This window comes from Leptosomus discolor, chromosome 4 (assembly GCF_034619465.1).
Source record: "Leptosomus discolor isolate bLepDis1 chromosome 4, bLepDis1.hap2, whole genome shotgun sequence".
Classification (NCBI taxonomy): Eukaryota; Metazoa; Chordata; class Aves; order Leptosomiformes; family Leptosomidae; genus Leptosomus; species Leptosomus discolor.
This window is the reverse complement of record NC_141394.1, coordinates 70,920,059-70,944,895: the sequence shown is the minus strand read 5'-3', so window position 1 is coordinate 70,944,895 and position 24,837 is coordinate 70,920,059. Positions and strand designations below refer to the sequence as shown.

The following is a 24,837-nucleotide window of genomic DNA, read 5'->3' as shown; positions in this document are numbered from 1 at the left end:
ACTCTAGGTCTCACTCAGGTCTACAGACTTACCGCAGGCAATTTCGGATCAATAGTTGATTTCGGTTTTCCCCCTAGTTGTTATCTCAAGCTGAGGAGGAATTAAGAAGTACTTTGGGTCAATGAGCCCATGGTCGGACTGCACAAGCGAAACATACAACTTGCCTCGCGTCCTACACAGAAAATCTACCACCATCCCCCCAATATATTTATCTGGCATATGGCTCAGATTTAGATTTGGGCCTAAGTATAAGAATCTACATTTTAAAATAAAGAGCTTTGAAATGACAGCCCAGTCTAAATTGTGCAGAATTGCCATTATTTTAAGACATACCAAATGAAAATCCCAGATCTTAAAACCCCTCTGGTGGGCAACATGATGCTTTCCCGTTTATGGCTCCTCTCTGACCAGCCACCCACTCAGCAGCACATATTGCTGCAGGTGCTGCAGGTAGCTTCAGACCTGCTTTCTGCTATATGCTCTTGATTGACTATTCCTATTTCTCCAAGCAATGACCCCTGCTCATCATAACAGGAAATAAAACCTTGCTGAAAATACGATGCTTGGATTCCTTCTCTTCCCAGAATTACAGGGAGGAAAATGGATGTCTCTCAAGTGCAGAATCATATGCGCAATGGTCTCTTAACACTTGCTCACAGGTCTCTTCCATTATCACATAAATCTTTTTTATGTTGTACTCCCACCAACTAGTCTTTTTATTTTTGGCTTCACTACAGTAAACTTAATTTAACATTATGGCTTTTTGGTAGTTGTTGGTCTGCTTTTATGATTAATGAGTTTTAGACAGGAAATTCATAAAAACAGAACAAAAGAATCTATAATAGACATGCAGTAAAGACAGAACTATTTTTCCTTAGAATAATTGTATGCCTGAGCACAAAAGAACGCAAAAGTTGCACATTACACTACAAAATCACAGTGGAAGGTCAATCTCAAAAACTTCAGTTGAGATCTCTACATTAAGCATCAAATAAATTATAGGATAGAATAATAACACAGAATGTCTGTTCAAGTGTGCACCCATTTAGCCCACACAACCTTTACCTTGATGAGTAATTATCCTACACACTATGGCAAACCTACACACTAGTCATGGCACTCTACTGTTCACTTGTATTGTAAGCCAGGTTTGTTGGTTTGGGTTTTTCTGTGGGTTGTTTTTTTTTCTTTTCTTAAATGAGGTGCAGCCTTTGACCAGTCTACTCTAGGTACCAGACTATAAAACATTTACAGGTCAAAAGGAGAAGAACTGAAACAAAAAGGTTTAGAGGCAGCTTCAGACTGCATAGTTCACTGTTTTGGTAGACATGCCTGCAAGAAAGTATTCAAAGACAACAATGCATCTAATCAACCAGAGCTGAGGAATCCTTTCCAGCTCTTTACATAGAAGATCAGGATGGAGAAATGCACAGAAAGTGTCTGCAAAATTTTTATGGAAACCAAGCCAAACCTTTTGCCATCACACGATATAGAAAAAGGCATTCACAGTCTACTGTTTAAGAGAGAGGGCATACTTAAAACTGTAACACTGCTACTACCTTTGACTTATTTGAGATATTACAAGGCATTAGAATGTGAAAACCACGTAAGAGTTAAACATTTTTGATGCAGCCCTGTTTATGTGCAAAGTGTGAAAAAGCCCTGGTTCCTCAAACATAGCAGAAATCAGACAGGGAAAGATCTAGCTCTAGATTCCATTTAGCCAGTAAATAGCTCAAATACTTTTCTAATAATCTTTTAATTTTCAACTGTTCCGCTCTTTGTTTCTCAAAGCTTTATCATACTTTTCCCACATATACATACTCACACCCCATCAAATAGCATCCATCAAATCTTCCCCCGTATGGCTTGGTTTCGGCGGTGCTACATGAACCTCTGCCATGGATGGTGGTTCCTAGCTAACAGCTCAGTGAAAGCTCTGACCGGTTTAACCTATTGAGTTCCACTTGCACTTAATAGCTTCCTGGCTGACAACTAGACAACTGCTCATCAGCTGTGTGTGAATAAAACCTGAGATTTCTGTATAGGACAGCATCTCACAGCAATCCACTTACTAGCACATTACAGGTGGAAGAAAAATTTCAGTACTAGGCATACTTCTGGAAGCATTTGGAAAATCTGAAGATTAACTGAACAGTCCTGGACAGAAGTCTTAAGCAAAATGATGTAGTCAAGTTCTATCAGTGCTCTGGTGGTGCATCACTAGAGTAAAACTGAATGGTGACACTGCTTATAAGGAAAGAATGCATCATGTTAGAGAGATGATGCATCACAACATACAGACTCATATTTTGCAATTTCACAGCGAAGCCTTCCTGAAGTAAGTACGCAGGTTATTGAAAGGAATATTCCACAGTTGACAACTTCTACTAATAGAAGTGTAAGATAATTCTGCTCTCTGTGTTTGCAGACATTCTGGTATGGTCTCTAAGGAGATTGATACTTGACCAGAATTATTCCTTACAAATAAATGTAGTCTCACTGTGTTTTGACAACTTCTACTATCAATTGTTCTGCTCTGAAAGACAAATGTCAAAATGCTGTAGGACTGCATTTACCCGTAAGTGCTTACAAACATTGCTCAAACCAGCTGCATCTCGGGAAATGCTTTTATAGCTGTGGCAAATACCCTTTTGCGATCATGTGTAATTTATACTATTTTAAAGTATCAGGAGTTAAAATACTGTACAGGACAGCCTATACCCTTATTACTGTCTTAAGTGTTCTGCATGGTTTATCAAGCAAGAATACATGTTTGTCATCTTGCCTTTTAGTTTGGAAAAACATGCAGCTATTGGTTATTGTGACAGCTGAGAAATGTAAGCATTCAACCCATTTAACTAATAAGTCAGTGTACGCACATCAACATTTATTTTCTCTTAATATGAAAAGGCTGAATACACATTGCTTAGCTGCCTCTTTTCCAGAAGCATATAAACAGAAGGATGGATGCATCAGTTGCATTTAGTACCAATGAAATTTAAAATATGTGCTAAATGTGGGAAAAAAAAAAACAGCGTGTTCATTCAACTCCTCCCCAGCAACATTATACAAAGAGAATCAGAGCAGACATGTACTTTCTACATCCAACAGCATATACACCCTATAAAAATGTTAAATATTTTGTTGATAATTTAGCTTAGTGAAGCTGAATTCTGCTAACTTTTGTCTTCTGTACAAAGAATTTACTTTTTCAGCTAACTCCAGATTGACACTATGGAAAGCATAGTCCCACACTCCATGAATCATGTGCACCACTTCCAAATCACAATTATAATGTTGTTTTGGTAAACAGAGGATACAAATGAAATTATTTCTCTCACATGATACATTATGGGATGCCTGCACTGTTTGACAGTACCAGCATAGAGTAATTACTGAAAATGAGATAATTACGTAAGTTCTGTTGTTTAAAGTGCAGGAACATCCCTTACCAGTGCACTGCACTTCCAAGGCCTGCATAAAGTAAGGCTATTTTATTTCACAGATCAATGAAAAAGTGCTTCAAATGAAGAAGTTAGCATCAGAGAGCTTACACAGGAGAACTCACCTTCGTTACTCTATAACTTTCCAAAACCATATCAGAGTAATAGTTTCAATGTCTTTGTTTGCAGGTTTATATTACACTGAAAACAGCCAGAAGGCAAAGCAAATACTAATGCATCCTTAGGAAGAGTCAACTCTTAATTACAGTGTTACCTCACCTATTACTCTATTGTTTCATAGCATACACAGTCTTTTGTAGGTAGGTGCAAATGTCTTCTACTTGTGCTGCTGGCTGACTGCAATTCAGCTCTGATTCACAAACAATACAGCCATGGTTCACGCCTCCATCCCATGATTTCATCAGAAGGGCTCATTCAGAGCAATACACAAAGCCTCTAAAGCTCTACCCTCAGAGATTTGTCATAATTTCTTGTCAAAACTGGGCTTCATAGCTTGAGTACTGTGGTAACCGCAGCAACACAAATTCTGCATCAGAGTTCTGCTGCGTTCAGCCAGAAAAAGACCCAGACTGAGTGAATTTACCTCAATCCTCATAAGATTGTGTAGATATGACCTTGATACCACTCCTTCCTGATTCTTCTCTTAGACCTATGAACCATACTCATAACAACTTGTTCATAGAAGGTTAACAGAGAACAGGAATGCGCCACTTCTTTGCATGTATTTAGTATGTTTCATAAATGATTTCCATCCTTCCACCAGCTAGTTCAAAGTCCCCAGCTTTCCTATATTTTACCTCGTAATTTTGCTCTGGTTTTATATACAATCCCTTTTCCATGTAGCACTATGTGAAAAGGATGTTGCTGTACCTTCTGCATCCGCTAATGCACTTCTTCATGAACAGCATTATAATTGAATTTTAACTTCTTAAACAATCGGATGGGGAAAATAAGAAGTAGGAACTTTTCTTTCTTTTCAATGTATCTTAATGAAACGCAAATTAGAGAAATTCACAGGCACTGAAGATTTCCAGTACAATTTCACATTTGCTGTATAAAGCTCATTCATAAGTCCATTGGTCTGTATGGTATAATTGCAGCTCACAGAGTCCATGGAGGCATGTTGACTCTAAGTCACTCCAGGAGCTGGTATACCAGCAGAGATAAACTGAAGAAATAATGTCAGTCCAAGAACTAAACTGGAGCCTTCTAAAAATATTTCATCTAATTGCATTCAAAAACAAAACAAAACCAACTTCCATCTTGTGCTGGTTTTGGCTGGGATAGAGTTAAATTTCTTCACAGTAGCTGGCATGGGTCTATGTTTTGGGTTTGTGCTGAAAACAGTGTTGATAACACAGGGATGGTTTCGTTATTGCAGAGCAGCGCTGACACAGCGTCAAGGACTTTTGCGCTTCTCACCCCACCCCACCAGCGAGGAGGCTGGGGGTGCACAAGAAGCTGTGAGGAGACACAGCCAGGACAGCCGACCCCCACTGACCAGAGGGATATTCCGTACCATATGATGTCATGTTCAGCAACAGAAATAGGGGAGACGTTGGCGGGGGCTGTTGCTGGGGGACTGGCCGGGCATCGGTCGTTGGTGGTAAGCAACTGTTTTCATTTGCATCACTTGTCTTTCTTGGGTTTTATTTCTCTCTTTCTGTTATTTTCCTTTTCACTACATTTTTAAAAAAATTATTATTACTATTACTACTACCACTATTTTATTTTATTTCAATTATTAAACTATTCCTATCTTAACCCACAAGTTTTCTCACTTCAACCTTTCCAAGTCTCTTCCCCCCTTCCCATCGAGGGGGACTGAGCAAGTGGCTGTGTGGTGCTTAGTTGCTGGTTGGGGTTAAGCCACGACAGATCTCTTTGTACACCTTTGTAGCAAGCTGCAGTTAGCCTCTGTTCAGACCCACAACAGTCACAAAGGCATTTACAGGAACCCACAAGATCATCCAATCTTATTCCCATAAGTACAAAGAACTATCATTTTAACATGATGAACTGCCTGGAGGTACCCACATTTCTCCTTTGACTGTAGAGCGGGGGGGAGTTTGACTAGATACCTGAATCCCAAGAGCTAAAATCAGGTGAGGTTAATGCTCTGATGACATTGAGGTGGAAATGTTGAGCATTAAATTTGCAGTATCAGTTCTTCCACAGATGAGGTCTAGAATGGGTAAATGGAATGAAAGCACAGAACAATGCTTAATATGCAAAGTATTCAAAAAAATCCCCATCAATGTCTTTTATCTTTGCTTTTATGCATATTCCCAGACCCTAAATGCTAAGTAGTAGCATGGGGCTACTTATGCTTTAAATTTAAAGTGCATGCTCAGTTCCACTATGCACGGTCAGCACTCCAGTTTTCATTTTCAGCATATTTCAAAATATGTGAACTGGCTGAAGAAAACCCACACCATAATGATCTGAATTCTGGTAACATCAGGAATAAGTGAAACCCCAAGACTTCTGCTCAGCTCAGAAAAAGGGAGTCAGAGCTCCAAATGCTCTATTCCACCCCAGTGCAACTGCACTGAAATGGACGGGCAGGGACACATGTTCTCCCATCTTTCTAAGCAACTTTCGTGAAATCAGCTGGTAGCCTAAGTCAGTGTCCTAATCAAACGTCCAGCACCAGAAAAGTTCCCATTATGACTGACAAAGTTCTTACAACATGGAGACTTCCCCCTTACCTGCCACCAGTAACTGCAACACCTACAAGACCAGTCTGAAGGTGTTGGCTTCAATCTTTCACCATTTTTGTACTATGTATGCATGTACGTATGTACATTTGCATGCATAAATATATCTCCCTTTAGCATCATTTACAGGCTCTGCTTTTTTTGTTGTTTGTACACTATTGAACAACATTGTGGAAACAAGTCTCAGCATAAAAATAGTGTATGGGGGGACTTTCTGTAACAGAGGGATTCCAATATGCTATTAGTTTACAAAACAGGGCTTGTCTCTTTAAGAACTTCGACTTGTCTCAAGCAGAATATAGATATTTCTAGGACAGGGTTAACACGAGATTTTTTTGTCAACACTGGTGTGTCCTTCAGGCTTGAAATTCAGCAATGATCTTACCACTGTTTATTTTGATAGACAACTGGCACAACCACTTTGTCACTGACCCCCCTGTGCTTGTGTAGGCTTTTATATTGTAGCTGGGTGAGCTGGGAGAAATCATCCACAGACCTCTCATCCATCTAAAACTTTTAGCCTTTATTCCAGAAACTGAGATGGGTAAAGATTTTTGGTTTTATTCTTTTGGACTTGAGATCACCAGTAGATCTCATCTCTGAGACACCGATCTGCAGAAACTTTGTGCTTGGTGGTAGTTCCTCTTCAAGAAACAAAAAAACCATTTCTGACTTTGCAGCTCATTAAAAATATATTACTGAGCTCAGGCATAGCATAGCTTGGACACAAAAACTCCAGTGACAATTGCAAGGGAAATAAAAAAAGTACTTCATCATCCAGGCAGCCTCACTGAGTTCCACTGATTTTTGATTAAGCAGAACAGACAGATAAACACAACTAACATTGTCCTTCCAATCAGCGGCCTCTGCGTGAAATCAATGCTTCTGTATCACACTGGAGTTAAAAGGCCCTTATCAAGAGAAAATTCTTATTTCATGAAAGACCTACTGTGCTTGTGTTATTCACAATGTATTTCACAATTCTTGCCGTTTAAATTACAAGCATTTCGCAGACATAGAAGGGTTGTTATTGTTTTTTTTCTCATAATCGCTCTTCCTGTTGCTTCTAATATAACATCCATTGTACATACACTCAATGGGTCGATTTCACTCTCACTTACAAAGTCCACTTAATCTTCCTAGGCTTCATGAAAAGCTTTTTGGTTTGGTAATGATGCAGGAACAGTTTTTAAGAAAGAGTTTCAAGGAGAGGGTTTTTTCATCATTTAATTAAGATTTTACACAGGATAAACATCACTCTCAATGACAGCCTGCCCAATCCTTATGCTTTATATAAAGGAATGTGCAAAGGACTTTGAAATTGTGCATAAAGGATGAAGAGGTTGAATGTTAGTCCCAGAATCTGTGTCGATGTGTGAAAACCTACAGGAGTTCCTTTTCCATTTCCATGGAAGATTCCACAGAAGCTCAATTTCTAGGAGTCAATGGCTTCAAAAGTTTTCAGGGTCCATCAAGGCATTTTTTCCTTTCTATATTATTCACGAAGAATAAATATCCCACTTCCATATGTCACAAATGAACCTAAGGTGACCTGCCACTTTGTGAAAACCACTTCTCTACATTTTGAAAACCTGTAAAACACACTTCACATAGTTGCAGAATCTCAGCTGCACTATCAAAAGGCTCTTTTTTTTGCTACATACCTTTTTTTTGTTGGTGGGACAAATGTAGAAATTGTCAATAACAGTGGCAATCCCAGGCTGTAGATTCAACTTTGTGTATAACGTCCCAAAATCTGAGGACCTGAAAGAAATCAAACATCGGTAAGGGCTCTCTGCTAAAGTCTTCAGCATTGAAACTCTGCAAAAAACTCTGCAAAAAAACCCTAAAATCAACTATTTCCAATGCTTCTCTGCCATCCTTTTGTTCTTAGTGTTCATTAGCTACTAAAAGAAACCTGCCACTATTAAGACTATTCTTCTAGGTTTGAAAAAACATGTCTAGTTCTGTCTGTATTTTGCAGTTCTGCGTGGTGCTAGTTTTCATCCTGACACTGCACCGTGCAGTGACAGAAGCCCAACACATACACCCTTCCATCATCACCCACAAGGTGGGAAAAAAAGAGCCAAGCAGAGCAAAAGCTCATCGACAAGTACTAACAGCACCTCCTTGGCTATGCAGAAAAAGAAGATCTGATTTCAGAGCCTCGTGTTGCATAACAGAACAATTTGGCCTGTGATATGCAAGACTCGCAATGGACCTCTACCAGAATTCATACTTAATAAAGGTATCCATCCACTCCTCCAGCTCTCTTCCAGAGGATCACTAAATTTTGAATGAATAAAAACAAAGTCAGTACTTGCCCATCAGTATGTCATACACACAAATTTATGAATATTTCAAATGTGGGCACTCTGCAGAAATTGTTCCATATTCCTGAAAAACCTACAGTGAAAAATGGCATCTTTGCTATGCACCTGTATCAGCAGTGTCTAGTATAAAAAGAACAGACAAGTAAAATGTTAGTGTAGGAAAACAGTAGTTAGTGAAACTCAAAGCAAGTCACATCCAAAATTAAATCACTTTGGACGAAGCCTCATTTGTTCTATATAGGATCAAATTGCACCATATGGTCTCTCCATATCTACAGTTTTTCCTTTTGCATTTGGAAGGGGACTCAGACACATCTAAGGCACCTGTCAATTCTTCACCAAGAAGCCATCCATAGGACAGATGGTTGGTGGGAGGACTTCCAATCTATACTCCTCTTTTTTCACTGGGCTAACAATCCCCTTTAATGAACAGGGCTGAAGGTGCCCTGCCCGGTACCTCTGCATTATTCAGACAACTGGGAACATGCCATAGCTCTCATGTCCAAGAGAACCAGATGAGTCCTCTGTCCCTCCCAGTGTGACACTGAGGACTGCCTGTGCAGTGATTTCCGTCCTACAGCCCCATTCTGCCATGTTCATTGTCCCCCAGTGGGCTCTGTTGTCTCATACTCCTTGCCCAGGGGAGACACTGCTGAAATTCATAGGAACGTGACAGTGAGAGAGAAAAGTGAGAAACCAGATCCCTGGCTGACCATGTACACCTTGACAGGTGGCCCACAGCCTGAGGTCTCCTCCAAGCCACGTGAGGCAGAACGGTCCCCAAGGGGCTGGTGCCCACAGGAGGCTGCCACAAGCATTGTGTACCCACTCCCTGCCTGCCCATGTCCCAGCCCCACCAAGGATGTCATTTAAGTCAGAGGGCATGTGGTATGAAGCCAGAGGCAGCTACTTTGCTTTCACACATCCAGCTTTCCATGTGACACGAGAACTTTCAGCTGTGGTCATGGAGCAGCTTTCTATATCTTTGGCATCACCAAGCATACTGGGCACAGAATGAGATGCCTGGATCAGGTCCTAAGGGACACGAAGTAAAGAAGGGTTAAAGTTTACCCTGTTTTTCTTCCCTCTCCACCAGTCAAAAAATGACTGGGCATAGGCCTATGACACATGCTCACAGTCTAAAGTTGAGAGTTTACCTATTTTATAGTGACAGCTGAATAGGGGGTTTTTCCCCATAATGTTGCTTCACCTGCAGATACACAGCAAAGCATTACAAAAGTTAATGGAATCATAGCAATCCAGTTTTGACAAAAAATTATGTAGAAATACATGCAACTGCACCGCACTGGGTATTCAGCATCAAGCTAATTAAAATTCTAAGGGGAATAGGATGGACAGTGCTAAACCTAATTTGCCAGAGGTGTTTGACAGAAAAGAAATTAAAGCAAAGACTAAAATACTGATTTCAGCCAGATGTACTGAAATCATGTAGAACAAGTATGTATGATGGATACAGAATTTAGACTATTTTCTTTGAGGAAAGAATATCAGGCCAGTGGCTTGTCCAGTGATATCATCCTGAAATAATTCTCTGAACCTTAAAGATGATCCAATTTTCTTTGAAGAGGCAGTTCCAGGATTAATACAATGGGACCACTGGAGAGTGACACTGCAGGAGGTGGCAACTGTATGAAGGTATGAAAAGAGTGCGGGCAGGAAGCCCAAAGATGATAAGCCATTTCAGAGATAAAAAGTTCCAGTCTAGAAGTTCCTCTTCTAATTCTCATGACTTATAAAAAGTACTAGAAGAAAAGAATAAAGTTGTAACAAAAAGAGTACGCTAAGGTAACTAAGGTACTTTCAGACTAAAGTAGAAAAACTATATAGCCAAGAATCCTTTATTTTCTGGTACAAATTAGCTATCTCAAGGGGAAAAAAAAATCCAATTCCAACCTTAGACAACACACTAACGCATGCCCATAAAGGTACACCATGCCTAAACAGCAAGGCCCAGATTAGCAGAAGATCTGTGGATCTATGGAGAAATTTATTCAGACTCCCAAATCTTTTTTACTGTAACCCAGCCTTGAGGGAGCCCAGGAATGTCAGCTACTCTTTGAGACATTTGAGACAACAGGCCATAGTTCAAGGACATCATTCAAGGGAAGCACTGTCCAAAATAATATCCAAATCTGCTATAATCCAGAGAAAACAGGTCACCATGACTTCTTTACTTTAGATATAAATTCCAAGTTCCTGACTCTGCCTATATAAAGAATTAACATTTTGTAGCACACAGCTAGAACAGAATGCCCTGTAATTGCACTAATGGGCTACAGACAGGGTTGAGGAGGATGAATCCTGGGATCTCAGTGCACGCCTATTTCAAGAATATATTATGAAGAAGCACAAGATTTGGTTTGTATCAAATTCAGGAGAGGAGGAGCACTTTACGCCCTTCCAGTCATAAAGAGATTTTTTTTGTGTGTTAAAAACCAAACTTTTGCTGCATCAAAAGTGCTAAGAATAGGAAAAAAAAAAAAAAAATCATAAATGAACCATCTGTGTTTATCAGGATAAATACATTCTCTTTCCTCCCTAAAAATTCAGGAAAAGGTATTTCAAGGTATAATGGAAAGAGGATACACATGTACCTGATAAGAAGAGTAATGCATCCGTCTATAGCATGGTTTATTTGCAGTACTAGCACAACAGCAGAACTCCATAAACCAGAGCATGAAGATTAAAGTCTGATTTCTTACAGATGGGCTTGACCTGCAGTTCTGAGTGATCTGGATGCAGTCAGTGAGCATCCTGGCTTTCTGTGAGACATTCTAGGGGATACAGAAAGCTATCCACAGGCTGCTTCCTGCTGCTGCTTATCCACCTGTGCACTACAGGCTACAGATTGTATGGATGTTTCTTAGTGTGTACATCTGCTGAAATTCTTTCTGAAAAAAAAATCTTTTTTTTTCTTTAAGGAAAAATAACTTGTCACTGTAACAACGGCATGTTCAAATAACAATCATCAAAATCATAGAATGATATTACAGCACAGACAGAATTATGTCAAAACAAAACTTCCAAAGCCCCTAAACTCTGAGGAAATCTGGGTCTCGTCCTTAAAAATGTAACTTTTTTATATTTGAGCTAAAATAAATCTATGCCCACCTAAACTTGGAACTGTACCTAAACTCTGAGTCTGGACTTCTTCCAACAGAAATATTGAGAAAGAAGAAAAATTTAACAAATACCGAAAGAGACTTGAACCAAATGTTTGCCTGTCTAAACTTCACGGTTATTATACAGCCCTCCACTGATGACTCACACCTATGATCCAGTATTGCTCACTGTTAGCTGTTTTTCCAGATATATATATATACAAGTATATATTAAAATATATATATAAGAAAAATTAAAATGTATACAGTAAGATACGAAAAATTTTAGAGATGAAATTTGCATTCCCCAAGTCAAATTAAATGCTCAAAGAAAATGTCAGCTGCAAATTATTTCATCCCTGTTTTCTTTTATTTTTAATAAATTGAAGAGACACACTGGACAGAGAATGGTTGGAACACTTAACACTCATGTTCATCGGATTTCTTCTACCTTTTCTTCCTAAAGATTAACCCTATCTCCATTCTAGCAAATGAGCCAAACTGTACAAACCCTATTAACTGAAAATCCTAGAAGACAACAATAAAGAGATTTCAAAAGACTCATGGATTCCTTAACTCACAAAACAAAAAGAAAGCCTTTAGAAAAAAACATACGAAAGATCTGCTGGTTTAGATTACTGATAAGTTGTTCTTTTAAAAAAAAAAAAAGATTCAATTGAGATGCAAGTTACAGAATCAAGGAAGAGTGGATATGTGCATAACTCTCACTGGACTTCTTCCCACTTAATTTTCTCCAGACTGTATTAAAAATGTCATTTTCTCACCCTCCCCTCTTTTTGGTCAGAAGAACAACCCGGTATTTACACCATGAACTTTAAAGTGCAAGGGAAATTAATCTGGGTTTTTGCTCTATCACAGACTTGTATCTAACAGCAGGATTTCCTTTGTTTTCTGGTTCTTTACCTGAAAAATAGAGACAGCACTATCTCCTATACCTCAAATGTCTGCAAGGAAAATCAATAACTATGGGACAGTAGAGTAATGAAGAACTGCCTGATGGTGTATCTAAAGCAGATACATCAGAAGTTCCAACAACAAATGCCAGGAAAAACCTACGGAAAGGGAGGTAAACAGGAATACCATTAAAGAAGCGGTATAATAACGCATCTTCTTTACTTGAACAGTAGATCAGTTCAAGAGCTCTTAAGTTTACAATGTGGAAATTGCAAAGACTTTGGTTAGTCTCATAAAATCTTTTTAAACAGCAACAAAAAACCTCCAAAACCCCAAAGCCTTTCTTCAGAGTAGAAACACATTGTAACGTTGGTTTACTCATGTATTGAGGTATTTGTGCATATGAAAGTTTCTTCATAGGCTGTAGAAGAGTATGACTCCTAGCCATTCAGTCACAGATTACTCATCAGCTATCAGCACTGCTAGAGTACTTTCTGAAAATACCTCTCTCTCTGCTTTCCAGAAAAGTTGAGCCTTTTTGAAGTTACATATTTTTCCCCTCAAAAACAGAAATACAGAAATGTTTCTTCCTTAGTCCAATTTTACACTAAAGAATCAATGTCATAGGCAAGAGCTAACAGTTTATCACCTTCACATCTAGGCAATACAGTTTATCTTTTTTTCCAAAAGCACTATGAAGATGAATGTATCCTGGGTTTACTTACCAATCCATTACTGATAACATATATTGATCACGTTGCTGATAACATAGATATTTTTAAGAACTGTGGCTTTTTTAGCTGAAGGGATCTCGCTCTGTAATGCTCTAATGAGTACAGAACACGGTACACCTCTGCATTTACAGAGTCATAGAGATTCCTTCCCATTTTTACAGGTATTTTGTGCACATAAAGACCCCTACAATCTCAGTCACTCATTGGCAGCACAATAAAGGACAGACGGCCATTCACAGTGGTTTTTCAGTGACTGGTAAATATATGTTTGATTGAAAAATACTGACCTAGAAAAATCCACAGAAAAAAACTCAAAAGAAACCAAAACACTGAACAGCCACATTCATATCGAGTGAGAACTCAAGAAAGATCAAAACGACACAAATTCTAGAACTGGACTTCTATTCAAAGCATTAAATATACCAAATTCAACTGGTTGCACTGAGAGGGAAAACCAGTCCTCTGTAGCTGATAATAAAAGCAAGAATTACCCTCCTAGGTGACTTTAGGAAGTCAAATCCTTCCTCAGGAACTATGGTTACTAACTTCTCAGTGAGGAATAGGACACAGGCTTATTTTGCAACATACTTAAAAACCACAGCAGAAAACAAATGCTAAATGATGCTACATATTGGCTTCTCCCCTGAGGGTCTGACAACCAGCTCCCTTGACTCCACTCCCTACCTGGGCTAACTGTGCCCCATACGCACACACATACAACTCTCCATCCTAGTGTTGCAATTACCTTTGCATAAAGTTTTTCAAAGCCCACGTTTTCCAGGAATTACCCTGTCTCAGAGCTGTCTGCACACAAAGCTTCGCAGAGTACTGGAACCATTCATGTTTTCTTACGAGGGAGCATGGAAGGTGATAAACAGAGCTCTGTGTACAGATGAAGGTGTTACTTGGCGCAGAAATTCAAGCTATATGATACATACTTATTTACTATATCATATTTTCCCTTACTGGTATCTTCTGCCATGCATTTATCATGTACCGTTTCTGGCTAACTACTTAATCTGCACAAAAACCACAAACAGTCTTAAACTCCAAGAGTTAGCAGCACTGTGTCTTTAGTATATACTGCATATCTTTCAGTGCTGTATTTAAACATTCCTGCTCTGCATAGCTTCACTCTACATGACCACAGTTATCTTTTGCAGCCCTTCATTAGCCCTTCAATATACCACAAACATCCTGCTTATTAGCCTATAATCGTGCTCCTTATCTGTTACATTTTCAAGCTCCTCATCACTTTGCTACAGAGTTCCAACAATCAGACTTTATATTTTACAGGCCCACAAAACATATCATTAGCTCCTATTAGCTGCAGCAGTCACCTTTACTCCCAGAAACGGATGCTTAGGAAAGACACCTATTCTGAAACTACTGCCTTGGTGCATTAATTCCATCTCCAACACACTGCACTTGCTGACGGCACGTCTTGGAAGGTACAGCCTGTAGCCACGCTTGCGGTACACGAATATTTGTGATGAATCCGTTCGACCATGAAACAAGCAGTGTCACATGACAAAGCAGACAAGATGCTGCCAGGAAGACAGGGTTATGTCTCACTTTTGTAAAAAGTAAAAGCTCTGTGTTATTTCTTCCTTCTTAGCTTTGCGACCCAGGTGGGGCTGGGGCAGGCAGTGGGGCATACAGCCCTCGAGGTGCAGTCGCAGGACACAGCTGGGCCGGGGGGCACCTTAAAAATTCCCCACCATCGTTCTACCCTACCCATTTGCTCCTGTTAAACAAAACCACTGAAATGACCCACATTCAAATTAATCGTTTTGAAGAGTTGCTTTTAACCTGGATCATTTCAGTAATCCTGTTTACAGCTCAAAGAGTTGTAGTGACCTAAATAAGGGAGTATAAAATGAGAATGAAATTGTAGAAATGGGGAATGATCAATTTCTTACCACACTTTCTTCACTGAATTCAACATATCATGTAACTAACTATTACTGTTCAAGCATTTATCCTAAGAAACAGTCCTGTGTAGATTTAGTTTCAGCAGCTGCAAATCCAGCATTGCATTAGTAGGTCTCAGCAAGGAATGGAGTATATCATGGAGCGTCTGAGGCGTTTGCTACTGAGAGACACCTCTGGCATATTAGAAACACAAATAAAATAGCAGAACTGATAGCTCACACAGTGCTACAAAACAATATTAATTTAGGTTTTCTTGTACAATATAAATGCTAGCTAGATTAGAATACAGGAAGAATTTTACTGTTAGGTGTATATTTTTTAATAAAAATGCTTTCCTTCACAAGCTCAATTTATTATTTCTGAAAGTACTGTGTTGGAAAAAAACAGTGGCTTCACTTAACAATTTAATTACTACCTACAAAAGAAATGAGCACTTCATTTCCTATACAGTGTTAACCTCCTTCCACCAATTTGAAGAAAAACAACTTTTGTAAAAAAGGTGTGTTTGTTGAAAATTTAGGGAAAAGCAAAAAAGAAAGAAAAGCCTTTGCTGCTAAACTGCAATCTTCCAAAATTATGCTTACTAACTATATTGCCAGGAGTGGAAACATCCTTGTACCACTTCAAGGACAATTCTTCTTTTATGAGTGCTGTGATTGGAAATGAGTAATCACGAAGGAAAATTTCTCATCTCACATACTTGTGTTCTTTGAGGAAAGGGGATGGTTTAAGAACATTTTCTTGTGGTTGGCAAGGAACATTAACATTCTCCACCATGGAAAAATGGTAAGTATTTCCCACAGCCCAGGTTTTTTATTTAAATCACTGCACACAGATGAAATATTTCTGAAACAACTTTATTCTCAGTCAGGCAGCTCCTTGGAACGCAAGAAGGATGCTGGGACGTATAAGAAGAGAGAATTTGGCCTTGTGTTTTCTGACCAGAACAGCAAGTTTTCTTATAATCGCTAGATAGATCTGGCTGCAACAAGATCATTTATTAAACTAAAAAATAAGTTACAACAATTTAATAAATTCAATGTGCACATTCACACACAATTATGTATTCCTCTAGTAATGGACTTTACCAACTGTAATAGTCAGCTACTTACTCTTCAGTATAACTCTCCTTTAACTTCATCTGTAGAAGTTTTTGCTTTTGCTGCTGAAGTGCCAACCTCAACTTTGTGATTGCTCTGGAGGAGGTGGGAGGAGGAGTGAATTATATGGCCAGGTTGTAGCACTTCATAAAAAGGTAAGTCAATGTTTTGTCAGTAATTTGACTGTGGTACTCTGCCCCTGAAGCCAAATGCTTGGCACAACTAAGGGAGTAACTGGACATTTTTATAAAGAACAAAAATATCCTAAACAGTAAGTAAATGCAGATAATTATATGCTGAAAGCCTTATGTTGAGTGCATCAGAGAGCCATCAACTGCCCTAAAGTTGTCTGTTGTTGGTTTTCTGCCACACTTCTCTGAAAATGCTAGTACACATCACGGATGGAGGCTGGGCAGTGTTCAGATGCAGCACAGGTCCATCTAGGATATCAGTTCCCATGTCCGCAGTGTCAAAGGAGTGACTATTCAAGTTACTACAATTGCATCATTCCTTTACAAGGAATTTTAAGGCATCATTTTGAATTCCTCTCCTGTAACAGAAGTTCACTGTCCATGTAGAAAACACTGCCTGCCTCACCCATGTCTGCCCATGAGTGAGGTTGCCATGATGTGTCTGAAGTCAGACAGTTAAACAAGATCAGGTTTTCCTGGCAGCCTTTAAAACCACCATGTGTCTGTGCCACCTGAACTGCCAGTTTGCAGAACAGAGGGAAAGCCTGCAGTTAACCATGGGAGCAGGCACACCTGAGGGTGCTGCAGGAAACAGGGCAGGTGGGGGAATTCAAATGCTCACAATCACTTCAGCACGATTTGTTTCTGTTACTTGCTAATGACCCCAGCCATAATCTCCTCATAGCCTTCTACAACTGCTGAAGGTTTGGGGGTTTTTTAATTTATTTTGTTTAGAGCTTTCAGCAGCCAAATTTCTCTTGCAGTCCTTCTCCTGTAACTGCAGTGACACCTGGGGAGGGCTGAGCCCATCAGCTGTAGTTTGGCCTGCTGTTGAACTTGGCAAACCAGCAGCACATAAAGCCCCAGCAGATGTTTCTGCTTTTATAGCAGCTCTTCCAAATCCTTGGCCAGACATAAATCCAAAATAGATTCAGAAAAAGAGACAAACAGTGCCACCATCACAGCTCTTAAAATTAGGAGGCAGAACCAGCCTTTTCTGCAGGACTCTGAGAGACCATTAGCAGCAGAAGGTGCTGTGAAGTGTTCCCATAAATTATGCTGACAGATTATAAGGGCCAGCCACAGCAAATGCAGCACATTTTGAACTGCGTCACAGTTTGCTAGGAAACAGTATCCTAAGACAAATACATGCATTTACATAGGAATTTCCAAACTGAGAAGACCACACTTCACAGCAACAAGTAGAAGAACCAGGCAGGTTTATGGCCATTAACACGTTCACACGGATCTATGGAGCTTCCATACCATCATAATGAATATTCTAAAAATAAAACAGTAAGGAGGTGATCCTTGTCAGATGAAGTCTTCTGACTACATACTATGCTGGATCAATTTTGTACAAAGAAAGTCGCACTAAGAGTGTGTTCACAGCTGACACTGTGCTTCAGAGGAGAGAGGGTTGATATATACCAGGGTGACATGCTGATATATTTGTTCACTTGACCATGACTAACTGCTCTTAATGGAAGCTTGGTCCACTACAAATTGTTGCCATGTAATTTCAAATGCAAGTGAAAACAACCCGTACAGAAAAGAATAATTATCTACATTCAAAACAACACAAAACTCACAAGGAGCCAAAAACTTCAATCGCATTCTTATCTGGCATTAAGGAAGACTAGGAGAGAAAAAAGTGACCCAGCATCTAAAAAGTTATTTTGCAGCAATCATAGAATCATAGACGATTTGGGTTGGAAGGGACCTTAAAATCATCTAGTTCCAACCCCCCTGCCATGGGCAGGGACACCTCCCGCTAGACCAGATTGCTCAAAGCCCCATCCAACCTGCCCTTGAACACTGCCAGGGAGGGGGCAGCCACAGCTTCTCTGGGCAACCTGTGCCAGTGTCTCACCACCCTCACAGGAAAGAATTTCTTTGTGATATCTCATCTAAATCTCCCCTCTTTCAGTTTGAAACCATCACCCCTCATCCTATCACTACACTCCCTGATCAAGAGTCCCTCCCCATCTTTCCTGTAGGCCCCCTTTAAGTACTGGAACGTCCCTAGAAGGTCTCCCTGGAGCCTTCTCTTCTCCAGGCTGAACAACCCCAACTCTCTCAGCCTGTCCTCATAGGGGAGGTGCTCCAGCCCCCTCATCATCTTCATGACCCTCCTCTGGACCTGCTCGAGCAGGTCCATGTATGTCTTGTGCTGGGGACACCAGAGCAGGATGCAGCACTGTAGGTGGGGTCTCACCAGAGTTGAGTTGAGAGGTGAGAATCACTTCCCTTGACCTGCTGGCCATGCTTCCCTTGATGCAGCCCAGGATAGGGTTGGCTTTCTGGGCTCTGAGAGCACATTGCTGGCTCATATTTTGTTTTTCATCCACCAGCACCCCCAAGTCCTTCTCTGCAGGGCTGCTCTCAATCCACTCATCATCCAGTCTGTATCTGTGCTTGGGATTGCCTCAACCCAGGTGCAGGACCTTGCACTTGGCCTTATTGAACTTCATGAGGTTTGCATGGGCCCACCTCTCCAGCCTGCCAAGGTCTCTCTGGATGCCCTCCCTTCCCTGCAGCGTGTTGACCACACCGCAAAGCTTGGTGTCATCAGCAAACTTGATGAGGATGCACTCAATCCCACTGTCCATGTCACTGAAAAAGTTGTTAGGTAGCACTGGTCCCAGTACCGACCCCTGAGGAACACCACTCGTTACTGGTCTCCACTTGGACATTGAGCCATTGACTGCAACTCTTTGAGTGCGACCCTCCCTCCAATTCCACATTCACCGAGAGGTCCATCCACGAAATCTATGTCTCTCCAATTTAGAGATAAGGATGTCACGTGGGACAGTGTTGAATGCTTTGCACAAGTCCAGGTAGATGGCGTCGGTTGCTCTTCCCTTATCTATCAACGCTGTAACCCTGTCACAGAAGGCCACCAGATCTGTCAGGCACAATTTGCCCTTAGTGAAGCCATGGTGGCTGTCACCAATTACCTCCTCATTTTCTGTGAACGAGTGAAGGTTATTACACGTTCTCCTGCTTCCCCTAGCTTCTACCATTCAAGCTCAGACGGAGCTGCCAGCAGAGGATGCAGCTCCGCCTGTCTGGGTCGGCTGGGGTGTCTGAGGTCTCTCACTGAGGCTGGGACAGCAGGAGATGGGGTCCTTCCTTGCAGGAGCTTTGTGGTGGTGGAAGATCTGGGTCACTAAGTGATGAGCTGCAGATAGAAGTCAGCAGATTTCACAGCTTCCAAGATGACAGGAAAGAGAAACATAGGATAGTGACAGCAAATCTGTAGATGATACAAAACTGTGAGGAGTGGCCAATATATCAGCAATGCATCTTGTGGAGATAAGGACAAACAGGAACATCATGAAGCTCAGCAAAGGGAGGGACAAAGTCCTGCACCTGGAGAGGACCAGCCCCATGCATCAGTACATACTGGAGGCCAGTAGGCTGGAAAGCAGCTTTGCACAAAAGACCCTAGGGGCCCTTGTGGACATCAAGTTGAACATAGGGCAGGAATGTGCCCTTGCAGCAAAGAAGGCCGACAGTCTCTCAGGCTGCATCAGGAATAGCACTGCCAGCAGGCCAAGGGAGGTGATCCTTCCCACTCAGCACTGGTGAGACATGTCTGCAGTATTGTGGCCCCACGGTATTGAGAGAGGCATAGACCTATCGGAATAAGCCCAGCAAAGAGCCACAAAGATGATTAGAGACTGGATCATCTATCACACAGGGCAAGGCTGAGAGAGCTGGAATTGCTCAGCCTGGAGAAGAGAAGGCTGAGGGGAAACCTTATCAATGTGTATAAATAGCTGATGGGAGGGGGTAAAGATGAAGCCAGACTCTTCTTGGCAGTGCCCAGAGACAAGACAAGAGGCAATGAGCACAAACTCGAATACATTAAACTCCATTTAAATATAAGAAAAATCTTTGTTACCATGAGGGTGATTGAACACTGGAACAGGCTGCCCAGAGAGGTTTTGGAATCTCCATCCTTGACGACACTCAAAACTCAACTGGACAATGTCTAGAGCACCATGCTTTGAACAAGGGCGCTGGATTCAATGATGTCAAGAGAGTTCCTTTCCAACCTCAATCAATTTTTGGTTCTGCAGTTACTGAAAATTATGTTACACAATTCATCCTTGTTGAAGATACTGTGTAACAAAACTCATTATCTGTAGACAACAAACACAATTAGAGCATCACCAAGCCACAGAAGGAACTTATCTGAATATTTTCTAGCAAATCCACAACTTCACATAGTCTTCATCATACTAAAAACAAAAGCTCATTATGTTTTAAGTTCAGTGGAATCAGAACTCTGCGTGGAGTCTACTTGCACCAAAGCGCCCAACTGTGCAGCAGTGTTGCTTAAGCCAACAAAAGATACCCACACGTTTACTGATTAGCGAAGTACCTACAACATAGGGCCTGTCCAATCTTTGGATATCAAGACTGAAGTTACAGTCGTATCTCAAACTCTACATTTGCAGTTTGAAAGGTGGCAGAGAAGCATTTTAGCTACATTTCTTTTTGTGGTCCTATAACTAAGTCTTATTCAACTGCCCAAAGAAGTCAAGCTTAAATGGAAAAAAATGTGGGTTTGCCCAACGAAAGCTTTTTTTTTTTTTTACTTTTATGCTGTTGTTCATTCCACTCAAAACCATCACTTTGGGGAATTTAACCTATGAAACCTTTGGCAAACCTTTTGGTATATGCGGTCAAAGCCTCAGCTTCACATTGAAAGTTCAGTACACCACCACTGCTCTACAAATAAATATACAGATCCCAAATGCTAGACACTAATCCCACCAGGCATATTTTATTAAGTACCTTCTATACACGACTTGGAAAACAGCTTGATCTTACACCAATAAAACGAAAAACAACACACCAGTGTTTGGGGAGAGACTAAGATACATCTGCTGTTCTTCCAAATCGCATGCACTCCAAAGCAGACTTTTTCAAAGAAATCGAGACTCCAGCTATCGTTGGAGAAAGCAAAAGGGAGGTGGTTAGAAGTTGCTCAGTGCAATGCCTATTGCCCCACATTTGTGGGTAATCCCATGGAACACAGCAGACTGCAGTCTGCCCTCCTCTCAGCTTCATATAGTAAAGTAAATTTACATGTAAATGTATCTTGTGTTCACACTGGATCTCCAGATATGAACTGACTTTGGTTTTCTTTTTAACTGAGACAAACTCTCATTATCATCATGAAATAGTGACCAAGTGAAAAAGTCTCACAATGTATATTAAAGACACATGTAATATCTTGACTGTTGAACGCATCTGAAGTCCTTTCACATGTAGGCATTTTATATTTTCTCTAATTTTTAATATCCTGTTGTTCCTATACATTTATTCAGTAGATAAAGGGAATTCCTTCTTCCAGAGCCATCTGTCTTAACTTTAGACTGTGTTTACTATTAAACTGATAGGCTGGCTGTATTTAACATTACCACTGATCAACCTGTCTGTAACATCTAACCCCGTAGAATAATTGCCACAGAAGATTTAAGGAAATGAAACACACTGGCACCACCGAGCAGACTAAAAAGTTCCAAAAACTTTCAGCAGAAAGTGAGAGGAAATGAGCTAGCTTCTGAGCTGTGTATTGCCAAATGCATTGACAGTGAAGATTGCACACTCATACAAAAGAGTAGGTAATAAATGGAAACAAAATTGTTTTTAATGGCTGTAAATGACCATCCTTGAGTTATCAATACTAAAACCTGATAATTCTTAAACAAAATTTAACCATCTTGTTTATTTTAGGTATTTTAATGTATCTTGTTCAGAAAGTTTTGGCATAATATTTTTTTTAGTTTCTGAATTTCAGAAGTTTTAAACTGCAGAAGAGGTTCTCCTAAAGGAGACTACCGTATTTCCAGACCATATATAGTAGTTGTTCATCATTAACTACTAGTCCAGGGATACCAAAATGGACGTCATGCACATATATTTTCCAAGACACGATTTTGTCATGTTCTGATCTCTTTTCTTTATTAAGAAGTTGCTAGTAAAACTGATTGATGGGTAGCCTTATTGTACCAGGAGGACTTGTCATTCAACACTTTGACCTTGTCTTCACACTAACAGTTGAATGTCTTTGAAATCTGTTTACTTCAGAATTTACAAGAGTATTAATGACAGGATGTCAGCACTTCTCAGGTTTGAAAAGATCTAATAATAGTAAATGAATCTGGACAGCAGGATCATCTGTAATGTACTTTTAAGAAAGAGAGACCTTATGATTAAAGACAAGTAAAACAATTCTTAAACCACTTTTTATTCTTTTGTGGATTTTTTAATTGAGGAACATTCTTTAACTTTGAGGCCATCATAGAACAAGAAAAAAGCTATACTGTCAAACAAAGGACTTAACTTGACAGATGCAACACCCATTCCAGACACAGGTACAGAACTTAAAAAGCTTAGTCATCTCTTACTGAGCAAGCTTTGGGCAAGTTTGAGAAGCAGCCTTCATGACTCAAAGCTGTTTTAATCTTTCATCATTATGTACAGTCTATAAAAATGGGTTATTTGTCCCTCTGTCACTAACATGGGGCTTGCATTCCTGCACTTCAGATTTGTGAAAATGAGACATCTAGATTTAAGGAGGGGGATGAAGGAAGGAAATCTTTTCCACTGGTAATACCTTCCTTCCTTCATTAGCAATATTACATAAAAATTTACATATGGCAGTAATTTTCTCCTGTGTTTGCTAAAGACCCTTTGCTTTGCTGCAGAACTGCCTCAGGAGGAAAAGTGATCTTTTGTTCCAACTCCTTCCAATATAGTTGCATTCTCCTTATTTACTTGCTCACAAATTCATCTGTTCTACAGCATGAGATTAGTAAGAATAATATAAAATATGATAATCAGATGACCCATCAAATCTCAGAGAAATTGTCCTCCAAAATTAGCATTGTGTCTTCAGGAACTGACTAATCTAGCAGAACAATGAACAGTCACGTCACACCTGTATTTGCATTGGCCACATATGGCCTATTTGGCAGCTATGTGTGGGGAGCATTTTGATTAGCCCTTAAAGTTTCTAATATTTTTGTTGTTGTTACAGCTTTTGAATCTGTCTCAGATTCTCCTAACATTTCACACATTTTACATAGATAAATAAATGTGCATTCAAAACAACTGAGCTTCAGATTCCTCAAATTTCCTCAAATATTATAAAAGGTCAAAGAAACTTCTGGGTTTGCCTCAATAAAGCACAAAAATAGAACAAAGTTGATACCTGTTGCCTCTAAGGCATTGAAGGAGGTGAAAGTGAAGGATATTACCATACGATCAAAGGAAGCTGTAAATGATTGTGAAAAGAAGTAAAATAAGAAATAGCTTTGAGTCACTTATTCTGGTGAGGATGCAAATTATAAGTAAGGGATATGAGCTTTCGAGTGATTCCAAACCATTAAGTTATTCACACTGATATCCAAAATGTAATTACTTTCAAATCACACAACAGAGTTGGATTAATGGAACAAATACTTTATGAGCAACCCATGAGTCATGCCTACTTATTATTATGAGGTTTCGGTTACTTATCATTTCAGCTCTGCGGCTTTACTAAATAACAACAACGGTAATAATAAATAACACCACATTCAGACTCTCACATCTCTACACACATGCTGTCAAGTGTAAGATGAAAGAAAAGAAGAGCATTAATGTCATATTTTCAATGGAATATCTTGAAAAAATACTTAGGTTAAGCATACTGTAGGTGGATCTTCAGGCTTCAATTTTATGCTTTGCAGTTACCTTTTCAAATCTTTAGGTATAGATTTCGGGGGGGGGGGGGGGGGGAAGTTAGTTGTCTTTGTTAGTAAATGTGTCAAATGACAGAGAAGAATGCGGGAGGGAATTAGTTCTGCTGGTCCCCCATCCCTCAAGGAGCAGTTACGTAAAAGCAGAGGTATAATGAAACAGGAATGTAGCAGGGTCATCCGGGCCTTGAAGCTGTAGTGAATAAGCACAACTGTCAGGTATATGATAACTAGAGATGCATGTGATTTCATCACTAGAAGATCTAAGGTCCTGAGGAGGAAAAGATGATCTGCTATCCTGTGTGGCCTACCCCATCCCTACCTGTTACTTCTTGTAAGCCTCTTGCCCGCAGTTTACAGGCTGACGAGCAGCAGAGCAAAATTTGCCTTTGGAGATGGCTGACCTTTAGTAATTGCATTTCAAATTGTTATCACTGCACCGATTGCACATACAATCTTTCTTTTATACCTATCTTTTCTTTGCCTTCCCCAGCAGAACAGCACTATTTTTTGCTATTTTTTCTTCCCATTTCATTCTTATCTTTTGGCAGTGATTA

General features: G+C 40.0%; 1 protein-coding gene across 2 annotated transcripts in view; it reads right to left on the bottom strand.

The window, feature by feature from the left end:
* Window positions 1-24,837, bottom strand: part of SORCS2 (sortilin related VPS10 domain containing receptor 2) — a 571,536-nt gene that overhangs the window by 239,881 nt on the left and 306,818 nt on the right. For both annotated transcript variants that reach the window (XM_086463685.1, XM_086463683.1), the window contains exon 3: window positions 7,852-7,951. In XM_086463685.1, the coding sequence (XP_086319811.1) occupies window positions 7,852-7,951 (100 nt within the window). The remainder of the gene's footprint in view (window positions 1-7,851; window positions 7,952-24,837) is intronic.